The sequence below is a fragment of the Danio aesculapii genome, chromosome 16, assembly GCF_903798145.1.
Source record: "Danio aesculapii chromosome 16, fDanAes4.1, whole genome shotgun sequence".
In the NCBI taxonomy this organism is placed as follows: domain Eukaryota; kingdom Metazoa; phylum Chordata; class Actinopteri; order Cypriniformes; family Danionidae; genus Danio; species Danio aesculapii.
The window spans coordinates 22,179,319-22,204,183 of NC_079450.1; the positions used below are offsets into that span (position 1 = coordinate 22,179,319).

The 24,865-nt window shown below is 35.9% G+C and overlaps 2 protein-coding genes across 4 annotated transcripts in view; both read left to right on the forward strand.

Annotated features, from left to right (window-relative positions):
- The first annotated feature begins 447 nt into the window (after nucleotides 1-447).
- On the forward strand, nucleotides 448-5,565 carry LOC130243393 (endothelin-2). The gene is made up of 5 exons (XM_056475554.1): nucleotides 448-584; nucleotides 1,899-2,049; nucleotides 2,338-2,451; nucleotides 3,811-3,987; nucleotides 4,098-5,565. The coding sequence occupies exons 1-5, from the start codon at nucleotides 527-529 to the stop codon at nucleotides 4,165-4,167; spliced, it is 570 nt and encodes a 189-aa protein (XP_056331529.1). The 5' UTR covers nucleotides 448-526; the 3' UTR covers nucleotides 4,168-5,565.
- Nucleotides 5,566-14,070: 8,505 nt separating this feature from the next.
- Nucleotides 14,071-24,865, forward strand: part of phactr4b (phosphatase and actin regulator 4b) — an 82,670-nt gene continuing 71,875 nt past the window's right edge. Inside the window, exon 1 of one of the 3 annotated variants that reach the window (XM_056474909.1) lies at nucleotides 14,071-14,180. The gene's annotated coding sequence lies outside the window, so the exon portion shown is untranslated. Of the gene's footprint in view, nucleotides 14,181-14,686; nucleotides 15,044-19,919; nucleotides 20,005-24,865 lie in introns of those variants that run through there. The other 2 variants (XM_056474910.1, XM_056474911.1) reach the window with 2 other exon arrangements.

A 24,865-nucleotide genomic window follows, 5' to 3' on the forward strand; every position in this document is an offset into this window, starting at 1 on the left:
TGCTCTCCTATCTGTGTCTAATTTGTGTAATCAGAAACAAATAGTGACCAGAGGGCACAGGAAGCTTCATCCCACTCCTGCACCTCTCCGACAGGAGCAACCCATCACAATGATCCCTCTATCCGCAGGACGCTTACAATTTATGCAAATCTACTGTTATCCTCTATGACACCTCATTTCCTGCTGGCCAACTTTCAGTCACTTTAGATCCATATTGTTTAATTCCAAGCAATTTTCTTTTCTTGCTCCTGGTCACTATTGTTTTAGAGCTTTCTTTTTGGTTTCTTCCTCCCGAAAAGTCTCATTGGCAGTAGAAATTATTTGAGTGTTGCAGGGTGCAAATTAGACTAGAAGCCGAGAAGAGTTGTGTAACTGCCACCCATGAGAGGAGAGCCACCCTAACAGGGGGTGGTGCAAGTCATGAGCTATAAGTATGGAACAAGAACAAGACAGTTGAACATTAGACAAGCACCTGCAAATAAGACACAGATATTGGGATTGCTTAGACTTGGACTTTTTTGGCAACATGGAATCAAGAACTACTCTAATCTTCATTTGTACCATGTGGACAACTCTCCTAGAAGGTAAAATGCTTTGCTGTTTGGTGTTTTTAGGATTTTAAAAAATTGTGTTCATGTCAGAAAGTTTCACTGAGTTATTGTTAATTTTGATGTTTACCTTGAATTCTTTTGACTCTGTTTTTAAGGTTAAATAGCACTACTTAAGTGAATTTGTAAGTTTTTAAGTTTAGGTAAATACTGAAACAGTTAGGTAATATGTTTAGTTAAATAGTCAAAGTGAAATAGTTAACTGAAAGGCGTAAAAGTTCATAAACAATTAGCAAAAAGTGGGTGTGTATGTATGTATGTATGTATGTATGTTTGTTTGTATGTATGTATGTATATAATTATAAATTATAATTATTTTAACCCTTTTAACTGCCCGCTCTACCAAATGGTTTACCATATTGTGACTGTTTTAAATGATAATGACTGTTAAATTCAACAAATGAATGAATCAAAGAAAGAAAATCAAACAAACATAATCCTGTTGCACTGCTACACTTGATTGTGGTGGTGGTTTTATTGTCAAAAACAAAACAAGAAAACATGTTAAATGAGAATCTGAAATATTTTATGGCAAACAAAAATGTTTTATTTTGAATATAAAAAAAAAAATTGGTCTTACACTTCATATTTTCAGATTTTTCATATTATATGTATTAATTCCAGTACTTTTCCCATAAACCGACAGATCAACCATTTGGTACAGGTTGATATTTTAGAAATTATAGTATGCATTGATTGTGTTACGTAGCGACATTAGGAGTTATTTTTTTCTTGGTGGGGTAGTTAAAGGGTCAATAAACTAGTTATATACTATTTTTCATTCTCAAGCTTGAATATGGAGTAAAAAAACATTTTATTTCCTAAATTTCCTAATATTTAATGATTTCCTTAAGGATGAAAAAGCATATAATTCAAATTTGACTGTACTAAACATTTAAACTCAAACGTTTAGTGAATTCAGTTCTATAACACTGATTATTACAATTTCTCCCTGAAATATGTTTGATCACATATCCATGCACTAAAAAATGCATTTGGGACGGTGTCAACAATTAAAGTGACAGCTCAGCACAGATATCTATGAATAGCCATGAACATTAAAGCAGCCCGTACTTATTAAGATCAAACATCTGAGACCTTGTTCATTCTTACATAAGAAGATAGCAGAGACAAGTGGGGATACAGTGAAGTAATAAATCAAAACCATAAAAGTGTAATAATAACTTTGTATGAGCTTCATTATTTATCCGAGACTCAGTCAAACAGTCTCTGTGTGAGCTTGCTGGCCTAGAATGATTACGGGAACTGTAATATATCTCTTGTCTGCAGGATGGGGGTTGCCTGTAGTGCCACAGACTGACCTGAGTGACCCATCTACAAACCATAGGGTTAGGAGCAAACGCTGCTCCTGCAACAACCAGATGGACTCTGAATGCCACTATTTCTGCCATCTGGACATCATCTGGGTGAACACGCCAAGGTGAGCATTCATCCTTGCATCGTTTAACCTGCGTAAACCCTATACGCAAGTAACCCAAAACAGAAGTTGAAAAGAATAGAGGCTCAGATCAGGCACATATGAAAACAAAAGTGCTTTCAATGTTGAAAATAATTTACTTTTGAGTTGTTGTGCATTTTATGACGGTTTATCTTGAATGCTTTTGCCACAGATTGTAATTCTCATACTTAAACTTGAAAGTGTACAAAGTCCCATTGGGGTTTATTCCTTTCTGATGAGTTAATCAATGACTGGCTGTCTCCTCCATAGTAAGACCACTGTGTATGGATTGGGAAGTCCATTGTCTCGTCGGAGGAGATCTACAGGTCGCTGTTCATGTGCTCACCCTGCGGATCGAACATGCAACAGCTTCTGCCACTACAGGTGAGCTCCATCTGTCTTTTTTAATTAGTGACGTCCCAATGCAGCGGTAGCGGTCATTAGTGTTGTTGTTTTACTATGAGGGTGTGCTTGTTTAGGGTGTGTGGAGTTATAATTAGGGTGTGAAGTGATACCAAACACTGTTGTTGAATCTATATGGCAGGACAATGCTTTCGAAATGCAATCACTAAGATAGAGAGAGTCTCTTCTAATGAGTCAGAGTTTTAGCAAATGCTTTCAGGCTTTGACCGCTATTTGATCCCGTAAGAGAAAGAGAAAGTTTGTCATCATGACATGCGCAGTCATTAAAATCTATTATCAGCTTTTAACCACTGTTGTGCTTTTATAAATGGTTTTGTTGTAATCTGTTGTTATGACAACTAGAAAGATGATCAATTTAATCTCACAATGATAAGCGAACTCCTTTCTTATTGATTGGTGAGGAAAATTAGCTGTCTTAGCTGCTTGTTTACCTGGTTTAGAAAGTTAATTTTAGAGGGGATACTACTTTTTTAGGTGTCCATACTTAAGTGTGGTTAATGCTTTGACGTTTGTCCACAGCATACTATATTTCATTTAATTGTCTTATTCAGCTTACACTATTTTTAAATTCATTTTGCCTATAAATCATGAACTCAATCCTTGCTGGAGATATATTGTGACTTTAAAGGATTAAAAGCCCATTTACACCAAGAATAACAACTGTAAATATAAAAGAAAAAACAGCATCCACACCAACAAACAATGTTCTGTTTATTAAAAAAAAACATTCACTCAATTTTGTAATCCACCACTTTAATAAAAAAACAAGTAAATAAAAAGTAATTACAGTGATAAAAATGTTGTGGTGGTAAGGTAATGTTGGTTAGCTTTTTCTGGTAACACTTTAGTTTAGGTAACGATTCACACCATTTAATACTGGCGTATTATCTGCCTGTTATTAAGATATGAACTATTTTTACTGTTTTATAGCACTTATAAAGTATGATCTTATTTTACATCTCTAATACCTAAACCCAACTGCTACCTTACTAACTGTTAATAAGCAGCTAATTAGTAGTTTATTGAACTATAAAGTCTTAGTAAATGGTTTGTTAATGGTGTTAATTGTACATTAAAATTAAGTGTGACCCTTTTTCTTAATAGCAGCTTAGTTGTACTGTCATAAGGGACTAGAAGGCTAACTGCTAGCTTTTAGTTTGCAGCTTGTATTATTGCTAACTGCTTTTAACTTGACTCTGACTTGAAATTGTTATTAGCTTGTAGCTACAAGTGACTTCCCACAAATGTATTGTCATCTACTACAATTTATTTCAAACCAAATGATTTATTTTGACGTATTTTGTTGTTTTTTTCACTAAGCTCTGAAAACCCAGCCATCATACTGGTACACCCATCTCAGCCTGAGCATAAAAAACAGGAACAACCCAAAATAGATCACCCGATCGCTCTCAATAGTGGAAATGCCAGTCCTGGAGTTCAGGTTTTAGGGAAACCTTCTTCCCTTAGGGCTCGTTCTGATGCCATAACCTTCCTTGGGTAAGGCCGCCTTTCACAAATCATCCCATTAAAACTTATACACACCTTATTCTTTGACAGAGCTTGGAATGTTTCCTCATTTCTGACAACAAATTTATCTGACTTTTCAGGAACCTGGTTAGGGCTCGAGCCAGAGCCATGGCAAACACATCTAAAGCCAGTAAACTTGGCTACAGATGAAGATGTTACCTGATGGAGAGATTGGAGTGCGAGCACTTGAACAAAAAGATGACCCTCGTGCATCTTAGAGCAGCAGAACATGAAAAATACTCTGCAATCTGGAAACCTCGAGGACAGCCCTGTGGAAGCGGAGCCTTTGACACATGTTTAGGACAGAATGGGAGACATGAAGGAGTTGAGGGCAAGTCAGACCTGTTCACTGGGACAGCAGCACAAAAGAGGGTTAGGTGTTAGCGACTGCTCACAGCATGTTATGCTAAAAACAGCCAGTTCAAAACATCACACTTGAGCAGTCAAGAGATACAGGAGACAGGTGAAGTGCTGATGAAAAGTTAGAGGGAACTTGGGAGAGAAGGAAAATGTACTACTGATATTATTTCATAGTACCACTGGAGCCAACTACATAGGTGTACATTCAAAACAGAAAAGGCGTGATAGAAATGTAAAAGAAAAAAAAGGTGCGACAAAAGATGGCCTATATTTGAGTTCATTAAATATTTATCTCAGATAAACAATAGCTTCAAACGGTGTCATTTTGAAACTGCTGATATCTTGTTTTTTTCAACACCCAACCCATTTTAGTTGGAATGTTATATAAGGCTTTTATCTAAAGTACATACAGTAAAGAAACAATAAATATAAATAATTGCCATTTAATTTTTAAATGAATCATTAACTATTCAATACCAACACATTTATTTAGGCAATATATTCATACGTAAGCAACACTAAGATAAATAATTGAACTTCTTTCTTACAGGGCACTTTTAGGCTAATTAATGTGTGTTCGTCTTTCTGATTAAAAAGGAAGTCAAAAGTGAAATATGGCATACAATTGTGTTAAAATATATGCTAAAGTCAAATGTGCTATTAATATACTTCTTTTAAACTAAGTATAACAAAGAATATAATCAGTCTGCTTATATACTTCTCAGGAATATACTTCTATGTTTTGCATGTACTTCTATAGTCTTCTTGTATGCTTAAAATTATATTAAAGTATGTCAAGTGCACTTTGGCTCGAATTTATGCTGCTTATTCTTTATACAGAGCAGCCTTTTCTTCATTATTTTCAAATACTGCTCTGAAACCTAAAGTGAGAAGCCATATTTAAATAAACTATAAGTATACTAACTTATCCTTTTAACTGCCCCACCAAGAAAAAAATAATTGGATTGCATTTCTTAACTCCTAATGTAAAATTTTTTACAAGACATACCATAATTTTTTAAATATCAGCCTCTACCAAATGGTTGATCTGTCGGGTTATGGTAAAAGTACTGGAATTAATACATATAATATGAAAAATATGAAAATATGAAGTGTAAGACCATTTTTTTTAAATATTCAAAATAAAACATTTTTGAATACTAAACCATCTTTATTTATTTATTTATTTATTTATTTATTTATTAATTTTAAGTATGCCATAAAATATTTCAGATTCTTAAAAACTAAATCAACAGGATTATGTTTATTTAATTTTTTTTGTAAACCAACAATGTTTTGTCAGACACACTAAATCATCCCCTAGGGAAATTAGACATGGTTCAAACGTCCAGTGATTAATGAGGCTCCAGCAGTTCAGATCACTAATGTCTTACATAAATAACGGATTAGAAACCAGCGCCCTCTAGTGTGTGATATTAACAATTTTGCTGCATTTAGCTAATGCCCAAGGGGGAAAATATTCTAGGAGTATCTGGATGCAGCCTTTATGATGCAAGCTGAGATTGCATCACTCAGCGATGCGATGTCAGACACAATGCATTCAATGGAGTTAACCGTTATTTATAGCACTGACAGTTGCGTATGTAACTCGAAGAGCTCTATAGAGCACAACTCCAGATAAAAAAAATGTAGGAATGTAAAGAATTCGCCTCCCTGTATTAAAATGTCATCTCTGTCTGTGTTTTGTGTCTTTGGAGCACGAGCCCTGGGGTTTGAGGAGTCTGAGGAGCAGCAGGTGCAAAAGAGATGCAACATCTGGGATTGATTTGAAGCATTTTATGTTGAGGAATTTTGGGGTCAAATAATGTTTCAAGACTTAAAACAGAGAGAACATTATTCACAAACCTTAGGAATGGACATCTGTAACACCAAAAAAAGGTGATGCCAGTATATGTGAGTGAATATTTAAGGCTGTGTATGCCTCAAGTACTTTAGACATTCACTATCTCTTTTTAGAATAAACCAGACAGACTTTCGCAGTGCAGCACAAGTTTGCCTATTGTATAAGACCTATAATTAAAGCATGTAAAATGATGAATATGTAACTTTTACATACTTCAGAACTTCACACACAGTCGCACATCAACACTTCTTCCACACTGCATGAGTTTCTTTGAAAGAAAGAAGACTGAGGACTTAAAATAAAAAATGAATGATACAACCGTAATGCCAGGATAGGAGTACAGGGGCCACTCATCCTAAAGCCTGTTCACTTTGAGGCCATGTTTGCAATTTTGTGGACGCAAACACCTGGAGCCCTATCATACACCCACGGCAATAAGGTGCAAGATGTGTATGGCGTGATTTGTTGCTATTTTCAGACCAGCGCAACCCAAATTTTCACCTTTTGCGCCACATTGTTTAAATAGCAAATACAGTTGTGTCGCTTTGTGGACTTATGGGTGTTCTGATCTAAAAGGGAGGGGTTCAGGCACATTGTTGGTGCGTTGCTATTTTGAAGAACTGAAATAGACTGCGCCATTGACCAACTGAAAGCTGGTCTAAAGTCCAGTGCACGTTAGTTATACACTTATACAGGTCCAAAATGCTTACACATTGCTTAATACACACGGGATGTACAGCAATACACAAATATCTTTACAAATGAAAGAAATTAAAGGATTAAAAGGTTACAAAAATTTTTTTTTCTACATAAATATAAAAACAACTACCTCTATTAGATTTGTCCACCTGTCAGGTTTTGGAGATGTATGCATCACCATATGAGGCATAAGAATATGACGTGTGTTTGGATATAAATCAGTTTTTGACCACACTTCATTATTATTGTTCATTTGTTCGTTTGCTGGAAAATAGAACTGAACTAGAAATAGTTTTGAAACTAATCTTTGCACTTAACAAACTAAATAGTTCAGTGGAGTAAGCTTCCACCATTTCCCACTAAAGTAAAAGAGTAAAGAGTAAAAGTAAAGAGAAAGAGGCCAAATAGAGGAGGCTTGTTCTTTATCCAGATGCTCTTTTTAACTGTTTTCTTGCTAGTGAAGCATTGAGTTTTTCCATTTACAAAGTCCACCATGCAAACAGCAAATGCCCCATGGTTGCGCCATGATTCTTAAAGGGAATAGGAGATGAGACTCCGATTTATTTTAATGCTCGTTATGCTCAAAACACATCAAGAGAATAAGCACAACCCTGTTAGGACACGCCCTTAATGCTTTTGCGCCATGCGCTTTAGACTTTGCACCTAGATCGTTAAAATAGAGCCCCTAGTGTTAAAAAAAACTCATATTTCAGATAGAAATATACCAGTGGGTTCATGCACATTCTAAGTGAGTATCTAGTTCCAGTTCCACCTAAACTATATTTAGGTGTGTTCCGATTTTACGCCTTTATGCACTGTTTTGTGCCATCCGTTAGTAAATAATGTGTTCACGCTGAAAATACCAAAATTAAAATGTACACTTTAAATACCTCGATGGCGTGCATTAATTTATCCCCCAGAAAAGTGGAATGTTGGACACTTCCTGCAAAAAACTGCCGTAGATGCTCATGGAGACAGTGTTTTCACCTAAAACAGAGATGCCCAAGGTAGGGTCCGTGGGCCAAAGTTGGCCCATTGTAACATTTTATTTGGCCTCCGTCCCATCTGAGAGGAGAATGAGTATGATGAAGATGGTTGGGGTGAATACGTTTAACACAGAGATTGTCATTTGTAATTTGATGTAACCTTTTTTGTTTGTTTTATTGAAAAGCTGAAATGAATCAGATTTTTTAAAATGTAAATACTGTCATTCGACTATGCAGAAGACATCGGCAAGTAAATCAAGGCAAAAACTTGTGTAATTCTGTTATAAATTAGATTGTTTTGTTTTTACTGTAATAAGTTCATTATAAAATACTGAAAAAAAATAAATATAAAAATTATTTTTAAAAAAAGTGTTTTAGTTTTTATAAAGCAATGTTTTCTAGTCAGTTTTAAACATTGTTAAATAAATTAGGAAATTACCCACGGCAACTATATTTACCTCCAGCCCACTAGCCTCAATCAAGTTTGGTTTTTGGCCCTTCATTAGAAAAAGTTTGCCCAATAGCCTTGTGGTTAGTGCGTCGACACAGCACCGAGGTGCTCGCAGTGACCCAAGTTCGATTCCCGGCTCGAGGTCCTTTGCCAATCCTTCCCCTATCTCTGATCTCCACACTTTCCTGTCTCTAATCTCCACTGTCCTATCAATAAAGGTGAAAACCCCAAAAAACATAATTATAAATAAATAAATAACTATATATATATATATATATAATATTGTGTATTGTATAGTATTATGCACACAGTGTGTAAGTGCATAGAATAAAGTTTCATTTGGGACACAGTTTTAGTATTTCTATAGTTTTACTTGTTTACTTTGTTACTTGGCTAGTATGAAAGGGTTTGACAGATTTTTTATGTTGCTAAGGGCGGTTGCTAAGGATATTGCAGTGATGACTGCATGCTTGACAGGCCTGAGCTATCTCTTTTATTTCTTAGATAGACAAATTATTTCTTAATGTGACGGACATTTCAGTAATCTAAAGACCCTTTGTTTCTCGTTATAATTATTGCTTTTGTGGAATGTACAGGATTTGGGGATGTCAAAGGTTTTTCATGGAACCACTGATCCCAACTATAACTAAACATATTACTCTTATGCCATAATAACCATACTGTACAGTATATGCTGTGTGGTAAGTAAGATCTACAAGCTTATCACTAAACACACACATTCCACCACACCATGCTTGCTCTGCTCTCACTGTCTTATTATTGAGCTATTAATAGAACCCAATGGAGGCTCAGTAAGCATCCATATAGTCTATGATGCTGTTTGCACCAGCAGTCTGATATATTTTGGAGTTATAGGGCTATATTGAAATTATATATTACTAAATGTTTCTCTTTATATACACTCAGATGGTAGGATATTGGCATCAACAACATGAAGGCATAGATCCATCCTGCCTTGTATCAACAGTTCAGGCTGATGGTGGTGGTGTACTGGTGTGGGGGATATTTTCTTGGCACACTTTGGGCCCATTAGTACCAATTGAGCATCATGTTAAAGCCACAGCCTCCCTAAGTATTGTTGCTGACCATGTCCATGCCTTTATGACCACAGTGTACCCATCTTCTGATGGCTACCTCCAGCAGGATTACGAGCCATCATAAAATGAGAATCATCTCAGACTGGTTTATTGAACATGACAATAAGTTCACTGTACTCAAATGGCCTCCACAATCACCAGATCTCAATCCAATAGAGCACCTTTGGGATGTGGTGGAACGGGAGATTTGCATCATAGATGTGCAGCCGGCAAATCTTCAGCAACTGCGTGATGCTATCATGTCAATATGGACCAAAATCTCTTAAGGAACATTTCCAGCACCTTGTTGAATCTATTAAGGCAGTTCTTATTCTCTACTAAGGCAAACGGGGGTCCAACCCAGTACTAAGGTGTGCCTAATAAAGTGGCTGGCGAGTGTAGATCGATCTAGCCATATTTTGTTAATGTATATGCTTTTTTCCATTGTACTACTAGAAGTTTTCATAACACAGTATGTACAGCCCAATGCTGATATGATGTTCAGGTGCATTTGATTAATTTCATATACTTGGTGATAAAACGTAACTGATCAAAGAGTTTTTAGTCTCTGCTGATCCCCGTTTTCATAAATATGAGCAAAGTGCGAACACCTTTATCACAGCAGCACCAATAGCCTGCATGACTTTACAATACCCATTTGAGCAATTAACAAAAAAAGCAATGCTGCGCATCAGCTTGCAGAAAGCATGTGATCGTTTCCATGGTTGATTATTACAGGATGAAATTATGTTTTTGACTGAATATCAAGCAGAGGATCATCATGCCGAATTCCACGACACATTATTGATGGGTTGAGTTTCTCAGGATTGGCTGACTCTGAGGACATTCACCAGAAGCCAAGCCTCTATTCCTGTTGTGCTGGTCTATTGATGGATGTCATGAACACTTCAACAATTTTCTCTTTGGACAATTAGGTTTATATTCTATGTGGCAGTTCAGTGTCTTGGACTTTCTGAAATACATGGACTATATTTAGCCTCCACAGTAGATTTTGGTTTATTTCTATTGCTTAAGTCATGCGAGGTGTTGTCAGCATTTGAAGAATGAACTTTGAGTTGTTATGTTGGGTAATTGGGAATTATAAAATCATGAATGACTTTGCAAAAAAGAAAAAAAAAAAAAAAGATTGCACCTTAAAGTGTATTGATTACCAGATAAACTTATACAAAATATGTCCATATTCTGGATGTATGTGATAATATTAAAGATGTTTAATATTTACTGTTTAATGATTTTTTTATTAAATTCCCTGATCTTCTACACATTATTATTATTATTCATGAAAAAATTGATGTTTTTTTAATCAGTAAATGTAATGTTCTCATTTAATTTGTGATACATTTATTAGGAAAGCTCCTAAACTCAAAACTGATATCAAACAGGGTTTTCCCCACATTTCTTTCAACACCTTTTACAACCTATTACTGTTTTACAATTGTATTTTATTGTACTGTATCTAAAAGTAGTATCACTTCCACAAAACGTCATCCTTGCACTTAATTAACATTTGTACAAGACAAACAAAAGGGTGATATCAAAAGCAGGAGAAATAAAATGAAACAAAAAATAACTATGAAGTTCCTTCATTAGTGCTTCTCCAGAGGTTCCACTGGATGGCAGTATTAATATAAAATGTTCAACAGGAATTTCACTTAAATGACAATACTTACATGACAAACCTGTATATTGTTTTAATTTGGGTATAAATATGCGCCACCATGCATGAAATGTTGAAATATGAGCAGACGTTCAATCTTACAGATTTGTTGTGACTTTAAAAATCGAATATAATAATACAATTGTCCAACATTACTGAACATTTTATTTTAAGTGGATTTGAACTGTGTTGTACATATACATGCTGTGCTACTTATAACACTTCTTCAAACTCAACTTCAGTCATTGGCTAAAACAAGGCTAAACTGGGGCAGTCAGTGAAAATCGAATAGACATCTAAGAATAGCCCAAAACTAGACTAGTTGTCAAAAAGACAGATTAGACAGACTTTATTTGTGTAGTCATTTATTTCTGTTTATTTGATGACTAGTCTAGTTTTGGCCTATTTTTAGACGTCTATTAGATTTTCACTGGCAGCCCAAATTTTAGCCAAGACGACGTCTATTAGACATCTTTTAAAAACAAAAATGCTTGCAAAAATGTGCAAGTGAAAATCTTGCTTAGACATCATTACATAGCATGAACCGCTAATGGAGTGGGGTTTCATGTCACCCTTTGACCCACCTGACCACGTCAACTGCTGAGGTTATCTCACAACTCGATTTCACCTGACTCATTACGCTATACGTTTACAAGTTGAAAAGTTCAGTCCTGACACTAGTGTGACACTGCACTTAGCTATGAGAATCATTACAATGACCTATTTAGTCGCGTGCAAATAAAAATGATAACCTTTTCTTTTTTTATGTGTACCAATCTCACACAGCTGTTTTCTCAAATTAGTGGTTTATATATGTAGCCTATTTGAGACCTTATACACTGTAAAACCCAACAGTCAACTTTATCAAATGAAATGAGTGTAGTTAACACAAAACTTCCAGTAATTGAATTCTACTCATTTGAAAAGAGTTTTGAACTTAGTGTTGAAGCTAAGGAGTAAATGAAGTGATTGTTGACTGAGCATTAATAATGTACACCTGCTACTAAAGTTATCTCATTACTAGTTCACTGTACTCATTAGGATTAGTTTTTAAACTCAAATGGTTTGTCGCAATCGGTTTCCTCAAATGATTTGAGTTGCCTTAACTCATTGGATTTTACAGTACTCAATTGATTTGAGTTATCTTAATATACTGTATACTTGTAAAACCCAAAAAGTTAAAGTAGCTCAAACCGTATTGAGGAAACCGATTGCAACAAACCAATTAAGTTAAAAAACTAATCCTAATGAGTGCTGTGAACTTAATCCATTTGAGTAAACGAAGCAATTTGAGCACATTAAAACCCAATAAATTAAGAGAACTCAAACCAGCTGAGTACTGTAAAACCCAAAAGGTTAAGGCAATTCAAATCGTTTAGGGAAACCATTTGAGTTCAAAACTAATCTATATGAAAATCGTGAACTTAATCCATTTAAGTTGAAGTAATGAGGTATTTAATGAAATAAAACATAAAACACTGAGTTCAAAACTCTTTTCAAATGAGTAGAATTAACCTTCAGTAAATTTTGAGATAACTACACTCATTTCATTTGATAAAGTTGACTGTTGGGTTTTGGGTTTTTCTTTGCTCAAATTGCTTTGTGTACTTAAATGGATTAAGTTCACAGTAGTCAAATAGATTCGTTTTTGAACTCAAATGGTTTGTAGCAATCGGTGTCCTCAAACGGTTTGAGTTGCCTTAACTTATTGGGTTTTACAGATCTCAATAGGTTTGAGTTTTCTTAATACATTGGGTTTTTCTGTGCTCAAATTGGTTTGTGTACTCAAATAGAGTAAGTTCACAGTACTCATTAGGATTAGGTTTTGAACTTAAATAGTTTGTTACAATCGGTTTCCTCGAATGGTTTGAGTTACCTTAACTGTTTGGGTTTTACAGTGTAGTCATTTATTAATTTGTTTAATTTGTATTAACCTCACCTAAAGATACTGGTGGGCACAACGTTTTCAGTGCAAGTATATTCTAGGTTTAATTTTGGAGACAGCCACTCAGAGATCATTCTCAATGTTCAGTTGTGGCCTGTATTTATTTTTAATTGTCATAAAGGTGTCAGAAAGTTTAACCTGGTGCAATAAAATCAATATGCTGCATCTGACACCATTGCTGTGTTGTTAATCTAACGTAAACACCAATCCCATAGAAAGAAAATAATTGAAAGGGTGATCGCTTTTCATTTGCATGCTGTTGTTTTTTTATTTAAGTATTGATTCCTATTTTTTTTTATCTTCTGTGGGTTATGGATAAAATATGGCAATTCTAAGTTTAATAAATTTTATTTGACTTTTGGAAATCAACAAGAGACCCCCGTCATTGTCCTGTGACCCCCACCTCGGGAACCCCTGACATAGACCGACTAAAAACTTTCATAGTAAAATCGACTATAATATTTTAGGCTACTTCTTGTACTCGTGTTGTAGGCTAATCATCTTGAGTTCTTAATACGCAGCCTACATTTACAATAAAGGTCCCTTCATTGTATAGTTATTAAATAAGTTAAAACCATAGTCCCACTCAGCAGGCTAACTTCTGTCGTTATCTAGGCTACTAAACGTTAGTAAATACATGAGACACTGCACCACATTGTTTTACTCCAGCTGGTATCTTGTATGTGCTACGCTTTACTTTATATAAATATATCGTGTGCAACATGTTAATGATCTATCATTAAATGCGAACGATAATTCACAACACGCTTGGTATTTATTAACAAACATACAATACGTGAACTTCGAGGTAGAATGAGTTGCATTGGATCGTTTCCCTTGCAGAGCCTCATGGGAAATGTAGTCAACTGTGTTGAGCCGTAAATTTGAGCCGGACGGACATCCTTCAACACAAAAACTACAATTACCACAACCATATTCCTCGCGTTTCCGGTATCTTTGGCAAAAGTTTCAATGGGGGCTGGAAAAAGAGAGTCAGGAAAAAGTATCCGTGTTGTTGCGTACATGAAGTGAAACTACTCTGGGGGAAGAGGAGGGCCAGTGCCTTAGACGTAATAGGGGAAGGTAAGATATGTTACCTATTAACCAGATAACGCACGCGCAGGTTAAACACGTCGCATTGCAAAGAAAGTTGTTTCAATGCAAATCTCAGCTTTCTCTTATGTTTTAAGTGTTATGCACAAATGCACGTGCACATTCAGCACTTTATTCTGGAATATGCTGCTCGGTAATAAACACAGCCAGACGTGTGTGTTAATCACAATGAGAAAAACACTGCGTCAGTACTTCTTGTGGTTAAAGTTGTATCGGCGCTGCGCTCATCGTGATGCTCCCCATCATCTCTGCACGCTCACGTTCCGCTATTCCCAACATTCAATGCATGCAATAACCACAATGAACCGTGCATGCATTTCCCCTTTAGTCTGGCTTTAATTTGCCTAATGATCACTGAACCTCAAACGCATCAGAGAAAATTAGGATAATCAGCTGACTCCTCAGCTGCGCGCTAGGGATGCATGTTTACGAATCTGTATTTGTTTTCCAAAGGGAGAATACATGGAGAAGGGAAAAAAACACCCCACGCTTTCCGCTCGTTTTGATGTCCGTTTGTAACGCGATCGATGAGCAGTGCGCGCGTCTGAGCATTTCGCATCTATACCGCCTTTTATCCATTGTTACCCAAAACCTAACAGAAATGATTACCGGTGTGTGGTTCTGATCACACACAGAGAGACTGGTCTGTTCAGCTTGCGTAACGTCGAGGAAGATCTCACATCCCCAAAGCATCTGATTTGTTCTTTGTGCACGAGGACTCAATCAGCAGCTCGGGGCTCCACCATAGAGCATCAGTCATTCAGTGCTCGAGTGCAGCTCTGATTTCTCTGCTGCGCGCGAGTCAAAGATTGAGATGGATTGCCGGTTGCAAGGTAGGGTGAAGGACACTTGTTAAGCTGTTTTAATGTTATTCGGTAATATTGGTAATACTTGTGGCGAACGCATCTTATGTTACTCGCACTGAACTGCTACCTCAAGAAAAACGCGAGAACGTGTGAAATCTGTCAGAGGGGTTCAGTTTTTGCGAAACAAACACTGAGCAAACAAGGCACTCGGTAAAAAACGTGTTTAATTAACTTCTTTAAGTGTTAGGAGAATTAACTTGCATTGCTACACCAGGCTAAGGTTTAACTAGGCTATTAAGGTTTAAGGTTTATTAAGAGCAGTTAACATGAAGATTTTACGGTTTATAGATTTGTTTTTCTCTTGGATGCCCTGAAGGGACCCCTGGTTAAAAGTCTGGTTCTAAATGATGTTATACGATAAAATGTTATGTTGTGATGTACACACGCAGGTTTCACATCTGTTTGAAATCTTTAGTGTAAGAATGAATGTCGTTTCGGAAATTTAAGGGTTAAGAAATGTGTAGATGTTGAAGAGATGCACTTTAAAAAATATATCAGCTGGCAATTTACTGATGCCAAGACTATCCATGACCTAGATTTTAAAATCTTAAATATGATTTTTAGCTGAAACTGTGATCCTTGTTGATTTGTAAAACACAAGTGAGCAGTTATATGTCAGTAATATATCAAACATGTAGAGGCAAAACCAAATTAATGAGAGCGGAGCACTGAGATAGCATCGTTGTGCCCTGAGTTTCCAGACTTTGAATCCTGGCTTGTGAACTTTTTCCAATCTCCACATTTGATTTAGGCATGGGCCGGTATAAGATTCTGACGGTATGATAACCTTGTATAAAAATATCACGGTATTATGATTACTGCTCTAAAATGTATTCTTTTTAAATGTCTGGGTAAAAAACAACACATTTTTCCCCCATTAAAAACAATATATTTAATTTTTTTGAAAGATTTAAAATATTTTGTAACAGTAAACATATCAGGTTAAATATTGAAAATGAATCATAGACTTCTGCCCTCTTCATTACTTTCAAAAATACAGATTTCTTTACTATTTAAAACGACATGTTTTATATCTTTTCTGCTGGAGATACTGTTGTCCTAAAAAAACAAAACAAAAAAAAGTAAATAAAATTTCTTACACATACCTTAGGAACGGTATTACAGAAAATCTTGGCTGTTTTAAAACCTTGACTTTTCCAAACTATGGTATACCTTGAAACTGTTATCGTCCCATGCGTAGTCTGATTTCTGTCCTAGGATCACATTAAAAGGCAAAAAGACACCAAAAATTTAAAGGGATAGTTCACCTAAATGTAAACCGTCAACATTAACGCACCCTCTGCGTGTTCCAATTCGGTTTGAGTTTCCTTCGTTTGTTGAACAAATCAATTTATTTATGTATTAAAGCATGTTGTAGACTTGTTGCCATTGCATACCTCTAAAGTATTTGTTCTAGAGGTGTGAACCTACACTGGTCACACAGTTTGGTTCAGTTACGATTATCATGCCATTGATTCAGGTCAATTTAATATCTCGGTGCATTGACAATGCTTTCCATACACAATTTTATTTTTTACTACACAGCTCAACAATTTGTGTATTAAAATAAATAAATGTTTTGTATATTATTTGTAATACAATTTGCCTTTCAATACAATCAGTCAGATATATGAACTGTACCTGAAAAAACTTAAGTACATGCACAGAGCAACATAAGCGTTTATTGCAAATAAACAAATGTAAATATCCCGCTCGCTTTCTAAGCCTTGTCGAGCGAGTTCTTACACTCCTATGATTGGTCACGCACTCAACATAAAGGGCTGCGATTGGCTCTAACGTTCTGTTGCTGTCCATCGATTAGTGACACTGAAAAACGGCAGCGGCGATCACAGCTGATCCATGATAGACGCAGAGGAGAAAACTCGCTCTGCAGACACGAACTCATGTCTGTATCCAGAAGTGTCGCTGTAACAGCCGAGAGGAGAGGAAAAGTTTCCTTACACCAGCAGGTCAAAGGACCACAGTGAGAGAGAGGAAAAAAATTTAGTTTACTTTCATTTTCAGCAACGAAATAGGGGCTTCTGCTATAACTTCAGTATCAGTGAAAGACTGTCCAGCAAACTTACAAGCAGTGAATTGTGAAAAGTTCTGTCGCCTCCCTCGCCATAGTACAGTAAGCTACTGCAATATAGTGCATATGAGATAAATGATGTCAGTACGTAATAACTGGTTATGATTATTACTGTACCGATACAGAATTGTCCATGTCCACGTTTTTTCTCGTAAATTCAGATGCAGCATCAGGACCGTGCCACTTACGGCTAAACAAGATATCGTTTGAGCATCGATATCACAATGTGTGCATATGCAATAGTCATATGGCAGGATTAGATTATTTATTAAATATTAAAACACAAAGAGATAATTTTTATTTAATGATGACCATTTACATTTGATGGTTCAATTTCTGTTCTTGACTACAGTTAGACTCCCCAGAAAAACATACAGTTCTGTTTATTTATTTATAATTTGCTTGTAATTTATTATAATTTATGCAGATGCACTGCATAGAAAAAGACTTTATCATGCCAGTCGATCTAAATGAATGAAATCTTTCCAAATACAGCTGTTTAACTTAATCTGGTTAATTTGTGTTCATATCGCAACATGTATTGCGGCAAAAAAAATATTGCAATGTCCGATTTTTCCAATAGCGTGCTGCCCTAGCACCACTGATTAAAATTGTCCGTGACTTCTTGTGTAGTTTGCCAGTTAATTACGGCACTACTGTGTAGTAAACGCTGCTCCATCTGAAACAGCATGCTGGAGATTCATTACTTATTACAGAGCCAAACATACTGCAAAGCTGCACATGAAAATCACCTTTGATTAGTAGTTAAGCCCTACTTAACAGCAAACTTCTTCATGATATGGAAAAAGAATGCTGTCAAATTAACTCACAACCACCTTATAGTAATCTAGATTAACTAAATGCTGGATTTTCAGAAGTGTCTTTTAATGTCGTAGATATTAATATTCATTTGATATTAATAACTTTACAATATATTACAACAACACATTTTTACACCCTTAACATTATGACACTGAACAAAACAAACTGAGTGGTTCCTTTATGTTCATGAAGCCCAATATATTAACCTCCATATCTTTATTGGCTGATTATAAAATGTAATATTTAAATGCTGATAAATAATACATTATTTACGCCAGTTGATTGACCTCAGATTCGGATGGTTATGAGCATTTTGATTGGTGCCTTGCATGTTAAAGGAAAACAGGATATTGGCACTGTGGAGTTTTCGCTGTGAAAAATAGGACATAGTCATGCAACTTATAAATGACTTTGGGGATATAAATATTTTTATGCTTCCCTACAGTTTTCTGCAGAGTTTTAAAATAAAACCAGCTGCTTATTATTTTAGTTTGTATCATTTTTTGTAATAATTTGTATGCAAAATTAATATCCTGATTTGTATTTATTTGCTTAGCTTCCAAATATAAAGAGTTGTCCACTATCTGCCAAAAGTTCAGTATTGGTGCAGATACTGAAGGAACAGACCTTCTGTTGTGAGCATTTAGTTCACTTTGGGAAGTAAAAATTGCTGCTTCTGTGTGTGAAGCAAAACAGGAATGAAGTTTCAAACCTGATCTCATTAGAAAATCTATCTCGAGACTGCCAATGTTTTCGAAATTTGTGTAATTTGGTCAGTACTAGGGATGCTCACATTGACTGATTAACCGTTAACCGAAAGGATGCTTCTTTTAACCAATTAAATGGTTACAAATTTTTAATTTTGTGTTTTTTAAGTTTTGCTGCATAAATGTGCAACACGTATTTGTTAACGTGCCAGGTGTTAACACGTGCAGCTACAGATGTATTTTGCCAAATAAGCAAAATGAAAGGATCGAAAAGAAAGACACTGCTGGTCACAGTTTGTCACCAACGAGTTGATGCCAAACTAGCGCTGATGGGCTCTTTCCTGGATCTGTTTCATAAACACATTGGTGTCTTTGCACAAGTGAAGAAAGAAGGCGCAAAATTTCTGAAATGTCCACTTTGCAAACAAGTTGGCCACAATGTCTGGGTTTTCTCTCCATCAGAACGCGAACCGCAACAGATATAGTTTGGATTATTTAGTATACAACAAACAAACCAACCTTTTTTTTCCATTTGGAAAATTACAGTTATTAATAGTTCTTATAAAAGGTCAGTTTTTTTTAAATAGCCTACAGAGCATGCCAATCAAACAAAGCCAATGATTTAGGCTGCTTGATTTTTGCATACTGATAACTCGCACCAAAGAGCATCCCTAGTCAGTACAGAAGAACAATGTCAAACCTAACCATTAGTGCATTGTAAGATCATGCAAAAACATGCAAGTATAATCAAGTTCATAAAAATGTGCCACCAATTTGTCAAATAGTAAATAAGCTTCGAATTGCCATGAGTGTGTTGTACTCTGCTGCTCTGAACCACTTAAACCTCATCCAGTTCTGATTGAGTTACTTTGTGTCTAAGGATCCATTTATCAGGGTTCAGTCACAAGATCTCTCTTCACTAGCGGGAAATGGAGAGTGTTTTTTCAGTAAAACCAAGTTTCAACAAGGATTGACGTCCTTTCCTTGGAGCATGACCTGGTCAAGGTTGTATGTACTGCTAGTTTCCCAAGCGATGTTGAAGATGGAATGAGAGGAGGGCTGAAGTTTGGTTCGGACCGGTGTTTTGGGCTCCTTGGAAATTGGGCCACAGGTCCCTGGGGTGAGCAGAGCTTTTCTGGGGCAGGCGTGGCAATGACGTACAGGCGGTTCGGAATGGGAACGTACAGCACCGTCCAGTCATTCTGAAGGGAGCCGGGGGTGTGATGTGCGGTCTGGAGGAGGTTCGAAATGCAGGTCTGTCTTGATAGTTCCCTCAACCGAACCCTTCTGTTCTCAGGCCAAGAGAGGTAGGCCAACTTCTAGAGTTGTATTGATGATTGTATTTGGATTTCATTTGGTAGTTTACCATATAGTCTGTCTTCCTGAGCAGTTGGCTGAAGTTGGAGAAATTGAAACTCTCGGGTGAACTTCGTGCATGTAACGGTTTTTCTCTCTGTCTCGGTCCAAACCTAAACACACGAGCGAGCCTCAACGCGCAGAGGTGGGATGCTATTTAAAGATCACACAAGCATACCAGCTGCTCCCATTTCCTTGCTACGTAATTGAATCAGCGCATCCAGTTGAAGAACTCATCCTTAGATTTGAAAGATCTGTTTATAGAAGAGGGCTCTACTTTCTGTCAGCCTTTTCTGACATTTTTTTTCTTTGGTGTTTGGAGAATCAAACGTGTGGTACTCCATGTAGGACACTAAACCCACTTTTATGTGTGTTAAGCTATTCTTAGGCAGTCAAGTTGTAGGCCTAGTTTTATACATGAGAGGGTGGTGCTGTAGTGTCTCTTTTAACAGTGTACTTTTGGGGAGAAGAAGTGTATGAGCATGTTATCTGCTTTGATATAATTGTATTATAGTTTTGTCATTTTAGTTTTTATGTGACTTCAAAAGTTTTTAGGTTGGATCAGTCCAGGCTAACAACTGACTTGTTGACCAGAGATCCTAATCCAAGTGACTAATCAAAATGTTTCACCTTTCATCTATTTTAGTTGGAATATTTGTGCATATTCCATTGATTGTCACTTTGAACTGTTACTAAAAACACTTTAAAGCATCACTTCTTAAACAGACATGCTATTTTTGGAACATGTCAGTGTTTTTTTAAGAAAATGTAGTAAAAACAAAATCTCATTTTATGCGATGTTTCGGTTTGCTGCTTTCAATCCTGCATTTTAAATTTTGAGTATGTATTGTCAAATGTTTAACAGATATTTATTATGGTTGAGGTTTTCTCAGAATTTGATCATACTGCTTTACCGTTTTCTTAATTAGAATGCGTTAATTAAAATTTTTTTAAACGATCCATTTTACATTGAAAATATTATGAGTTTTCTCTTTTTGAAGTTAAAAGTGTCCTCTATTTTGAATTCTGTTCGTCAATAGAATTATGTAATTTCTGATTAATCCTATCATGACCAGAATAATTTAATTTCAAATTGTAATATATTTTGTTTTTGAGTAGGGCTGTGCGATTTAATTGAAATTGTATCGGAATCGCGATTTGTACATGCGCGATTGCTAAATCGACTTACAGCACGATTTTCCCGCTGTTAGTTATTTGAACCAATCATAACACAGCGTGTCTCACAGAGCACGAGAACAGGAGACTGAATAGCCTGCGTATGAAGGGATGATGAGTTCAACACAGGAAGACTTGGTGCCAAAAAAAAGTCAACATCTGCGGTATGGGATTAAGTTACTTTGGATTCAGTAAAACTGATTTATGGCAGACCATTGTAAGTCAGTCATATATTGAGTTTAAAAGTGTGTGGAAAGCGTGAGCCCATTGCTTCCTTCAGCATTTTCAACATGCTTTGCAGTCGCTCCTTTGTCGTTGCTCGGTGACCATTGACCGTTTTCTCAGAGGATGACAACCCAACAAAACATTGCTGCAGTTCCGATACAAGTTTTGTGTATAGAGAGAATTATGTCTTGTGTTTGTCTGAGGTAACTGAAATGTATATAGCGTCTTCCATACAAAGTATGAAGCTGATCGGTCAGTTCTTGTTAGGTGACTCGCAGTGTGGCATTCTGAAAAGTTCAATTCAAAGTTTGTCTTAAAAGAAATGTTTTTAGCAAGTTCTCCTGGAATACGCGCATGTGCATGCAATCCATGCGCCTCCATTGGAAATAACAGTCTTGTGCGTGCAAAAGACATATGTGAACGGCCTATTTTTATGGCAGCGTCACAAAGAGGTCTATGATCTATGCATGACAAAACAAATCTGCTCACACACAAACATACACACACCCACACACATTTGTTTTGCCATAGGTCTTTTCTATAAACAATTTGTTACAGCTTTACTAGGTGATTTTTATTTTATTTTATGTCTGTTTTAGAGACATGTTACTGATCTTTGATAAAAATCTAATTGTTTTTCTTTTGTAATATGTTTCAGATTCACACAGTAAACACAATTCAGTCTGTCTGTGACAAAATCACGATGAAAATCGAAATCAAAATATTCTTCAAGAAAATCATGATAGGTTTTGCACAGACCTGTTTTAGAGTCATTTTTATGTTGATTTAAAAAAAAAGTTTAGTTTTGCTCTGCCCTACTTTGGACAAACGAAGAGCTTGTTTGGATATTTTGTTTCTGGCTCAAGAGTATTTTTGTTCAAAGCTTTGGCCTTGGCATTCACATATAGAGGTTTCTGAAGGAGAGCGAGACGTCAGAGACTTGCAGTAGATGCACATCTGATATTTTTATCATGCAGATTATACGCTGTTTGTAGACTGTATTCGACACTAAATAAATAATGCTCGCTGTTAAAAATGTGCAAAATTAAGTGTCAAATAGGCATGGGATGATAACCGGTTTTAAGGATTACCATGTTTTGAAAAGGTCAAGGTTTTAAAACCACAAAAATTCTTTTATACCATTCCTAAGGTATATGTAGGGTTTTTTAATGTATTTTTATGTTATGTAAAGAAATCTGTGTTTTTAAACTAACGAAGCTAGCAGAGGTCAAGGATTTATTTTAATTGTTTAGTCCGACATGTTTACTGCTCCAAAATATTAAAAATGTCAATCGTAAATTAAAAAAATGTAAAAAGATGAAATACTGTAAACTGTGTTGGGGAAAATGTGTTGTTTTTTATGAAGACATTTAAAAAGGACTTATTTTAGAGCTGTAATCACAATAGCTTGATACTATGAAACCGTGATATTTTTATCCAAGGTTATCACAAACTTATACCGGCCCATGCCTAGTATAAAACCATTGCTTGTTTGATGAGATTGTATTTGCTTTTAAACTACATTAGTATCATTTTATTTAGCTTTCGTATCATTTGTGGTTCAGTGCCCTAACAGTTTGCTACCACACAGATTTTGTCGTGTGTAATTTACAGTACGAAGGATTTAAGTTCCCCAAGCGCACATCCTAAATGGTGCACGACGGAGGCTGAGGAGTTAAGCACCCAAAGAAGAAATAGGCCAGTTACATCCTTTTTTTTTCACACTTCATGTCCTGAGGGAGGCTGTGTGTGCGCATGTGTCAGGGATTAGCATGTTTTAGGTGTCACTGAGTGTCAGGTTTGTGAGGTGACACTCTCTTTGCATCTGGGAATATGACAGCATGCTCACCCTCTATTTCCGACATGACTTTACTCGCTTTAATACACACGTTCTATTCCTATTCTCAGGCATCTCATACCACACATGAATGCGGCATGATGTATGCATGCATTGCCACCTTTTAAGAAAGTGCCCTGCATCTGTGTTGTTCCAGTTTACTGTAGTGTGACTCAGTGCCGCTGATGCTTCTGGGTTCCAGGGGTGTGAGAACGGGGTTTATCTGAGACACACACATCTGCTCCCTGTTAAGGCACTGAAGTGTCTCCAATTCATTCTCTTTAGGCTCTTTTGCCCATCCAGCACAAATTCCTAAGCTGTTCTCCATGAGCATGACGCCACAGCAGCATCATTTTAGTATATTGAAGCCGTGTAGTATGTGAAATAGCACGCCCTATGCAATGAGGAACCTTTCAAACTAGGGCTTCACAATATATCATTTCCACATCAAGATTGCAATGCGATCATTTGTAGTAGTTACATCACAGGGTATGCACTGTTGAGTCTGGTTATAGATAATCATTTGGATGTGATTTTGAGACCTGTGACAGTATGAGGATTTTAAAAGTATTCAGACATGAGAAACTGGACCATTTGCAACTTTAATAACGATTAATTTTATAAAATTATTTACTAAATGAGGACTATGCAGTATTATTTTACTTTTTGATTATTTACTTAGTGTACCTGAATACTGCTAGACTCGTCAGAAAACCAATCGATATTGTTTTTCATCTATATCTTTTCCTTTATTTTATTTATCTGTGCTTGTAGATTGTAGAGAACCATCCCAATCATTTTAAATGGATAAATTCTTTCCCAATAGAAATATTTAAGTCATCTGGTGAAATTGTATTCACATCACAATATATACAGTTGAAGTCAGATTTATTAGCCCCAAGCCTTGATTTTTATTTTGTTTTTTTTTTCTTCTTTTTTAAATATTTCCCATTTTCACAGTATGTCTGATAATATTTTTTCTTCTGGAGAAAGTCTTATTTGTTTTATTTTGGACAGAATAAAAGCAGTTTTTTATTTTTTAGAAACCATTTTAAGGTCAAAATTATTAGCCCCTTTAAGCTATATATTTTTTTCGATAGTCTACAGAACAAACCATCATTATACAGTAACTTGACTAATTTCCCTAACCTGCCTAGTTAACCTAATTAACCTAGTTAAGCCATTAAATGTCACTTGAAGCTGTATATAAGTGTCTTGAAAAATATCTATTAAAATTATTTACTGTCATCATGGCAAAAATAAAATAAATCAGTTATTAGAGATGAGTTGTTAAAACTATTATGTTTAGAAATGTGTTAACTTTCTGTTAAACAGAAATTAGGGAAAACATAAACAGTGGGGCTAATAGTTCAGGGGGCTAATAATTCTGACTTCAACTGTGTATGTGTGTATATATATATATATATATATATATATAAAAACTAATAATCGCAATGTTACATTATTATTTTTTTGTATAGTGCAGACCTATTTCAAACAGTGCTGCATGCTTCAATATATTGGATGTTTAATTCAGTGAGTGGCATCCATTTGTCATTTGGAATTTGTATATT

Coding starts and splice junctions, on each gene's coding strand:
- LOC130243393 (XM_056475554.1), top strand. CDS start 527: ATGGAATCAAGAACTACTCTAATCTTCATTTGTACCATGTGGACAACT. Junction 2,050..2,337: donor ATCTGGGTGAACACGCCAAG/GTGAGCATTCAT, acceptor TCTCCTCCATAG/TAAGACCACTGTGTATGGAT. Junction 3,988..4,097: donor GATGCCATAACCTTCCTTGG/GTAAGGCCGCCT, acceptor CTGACTTTTCAG/GAACCTGGTTAGGGCTCGAG.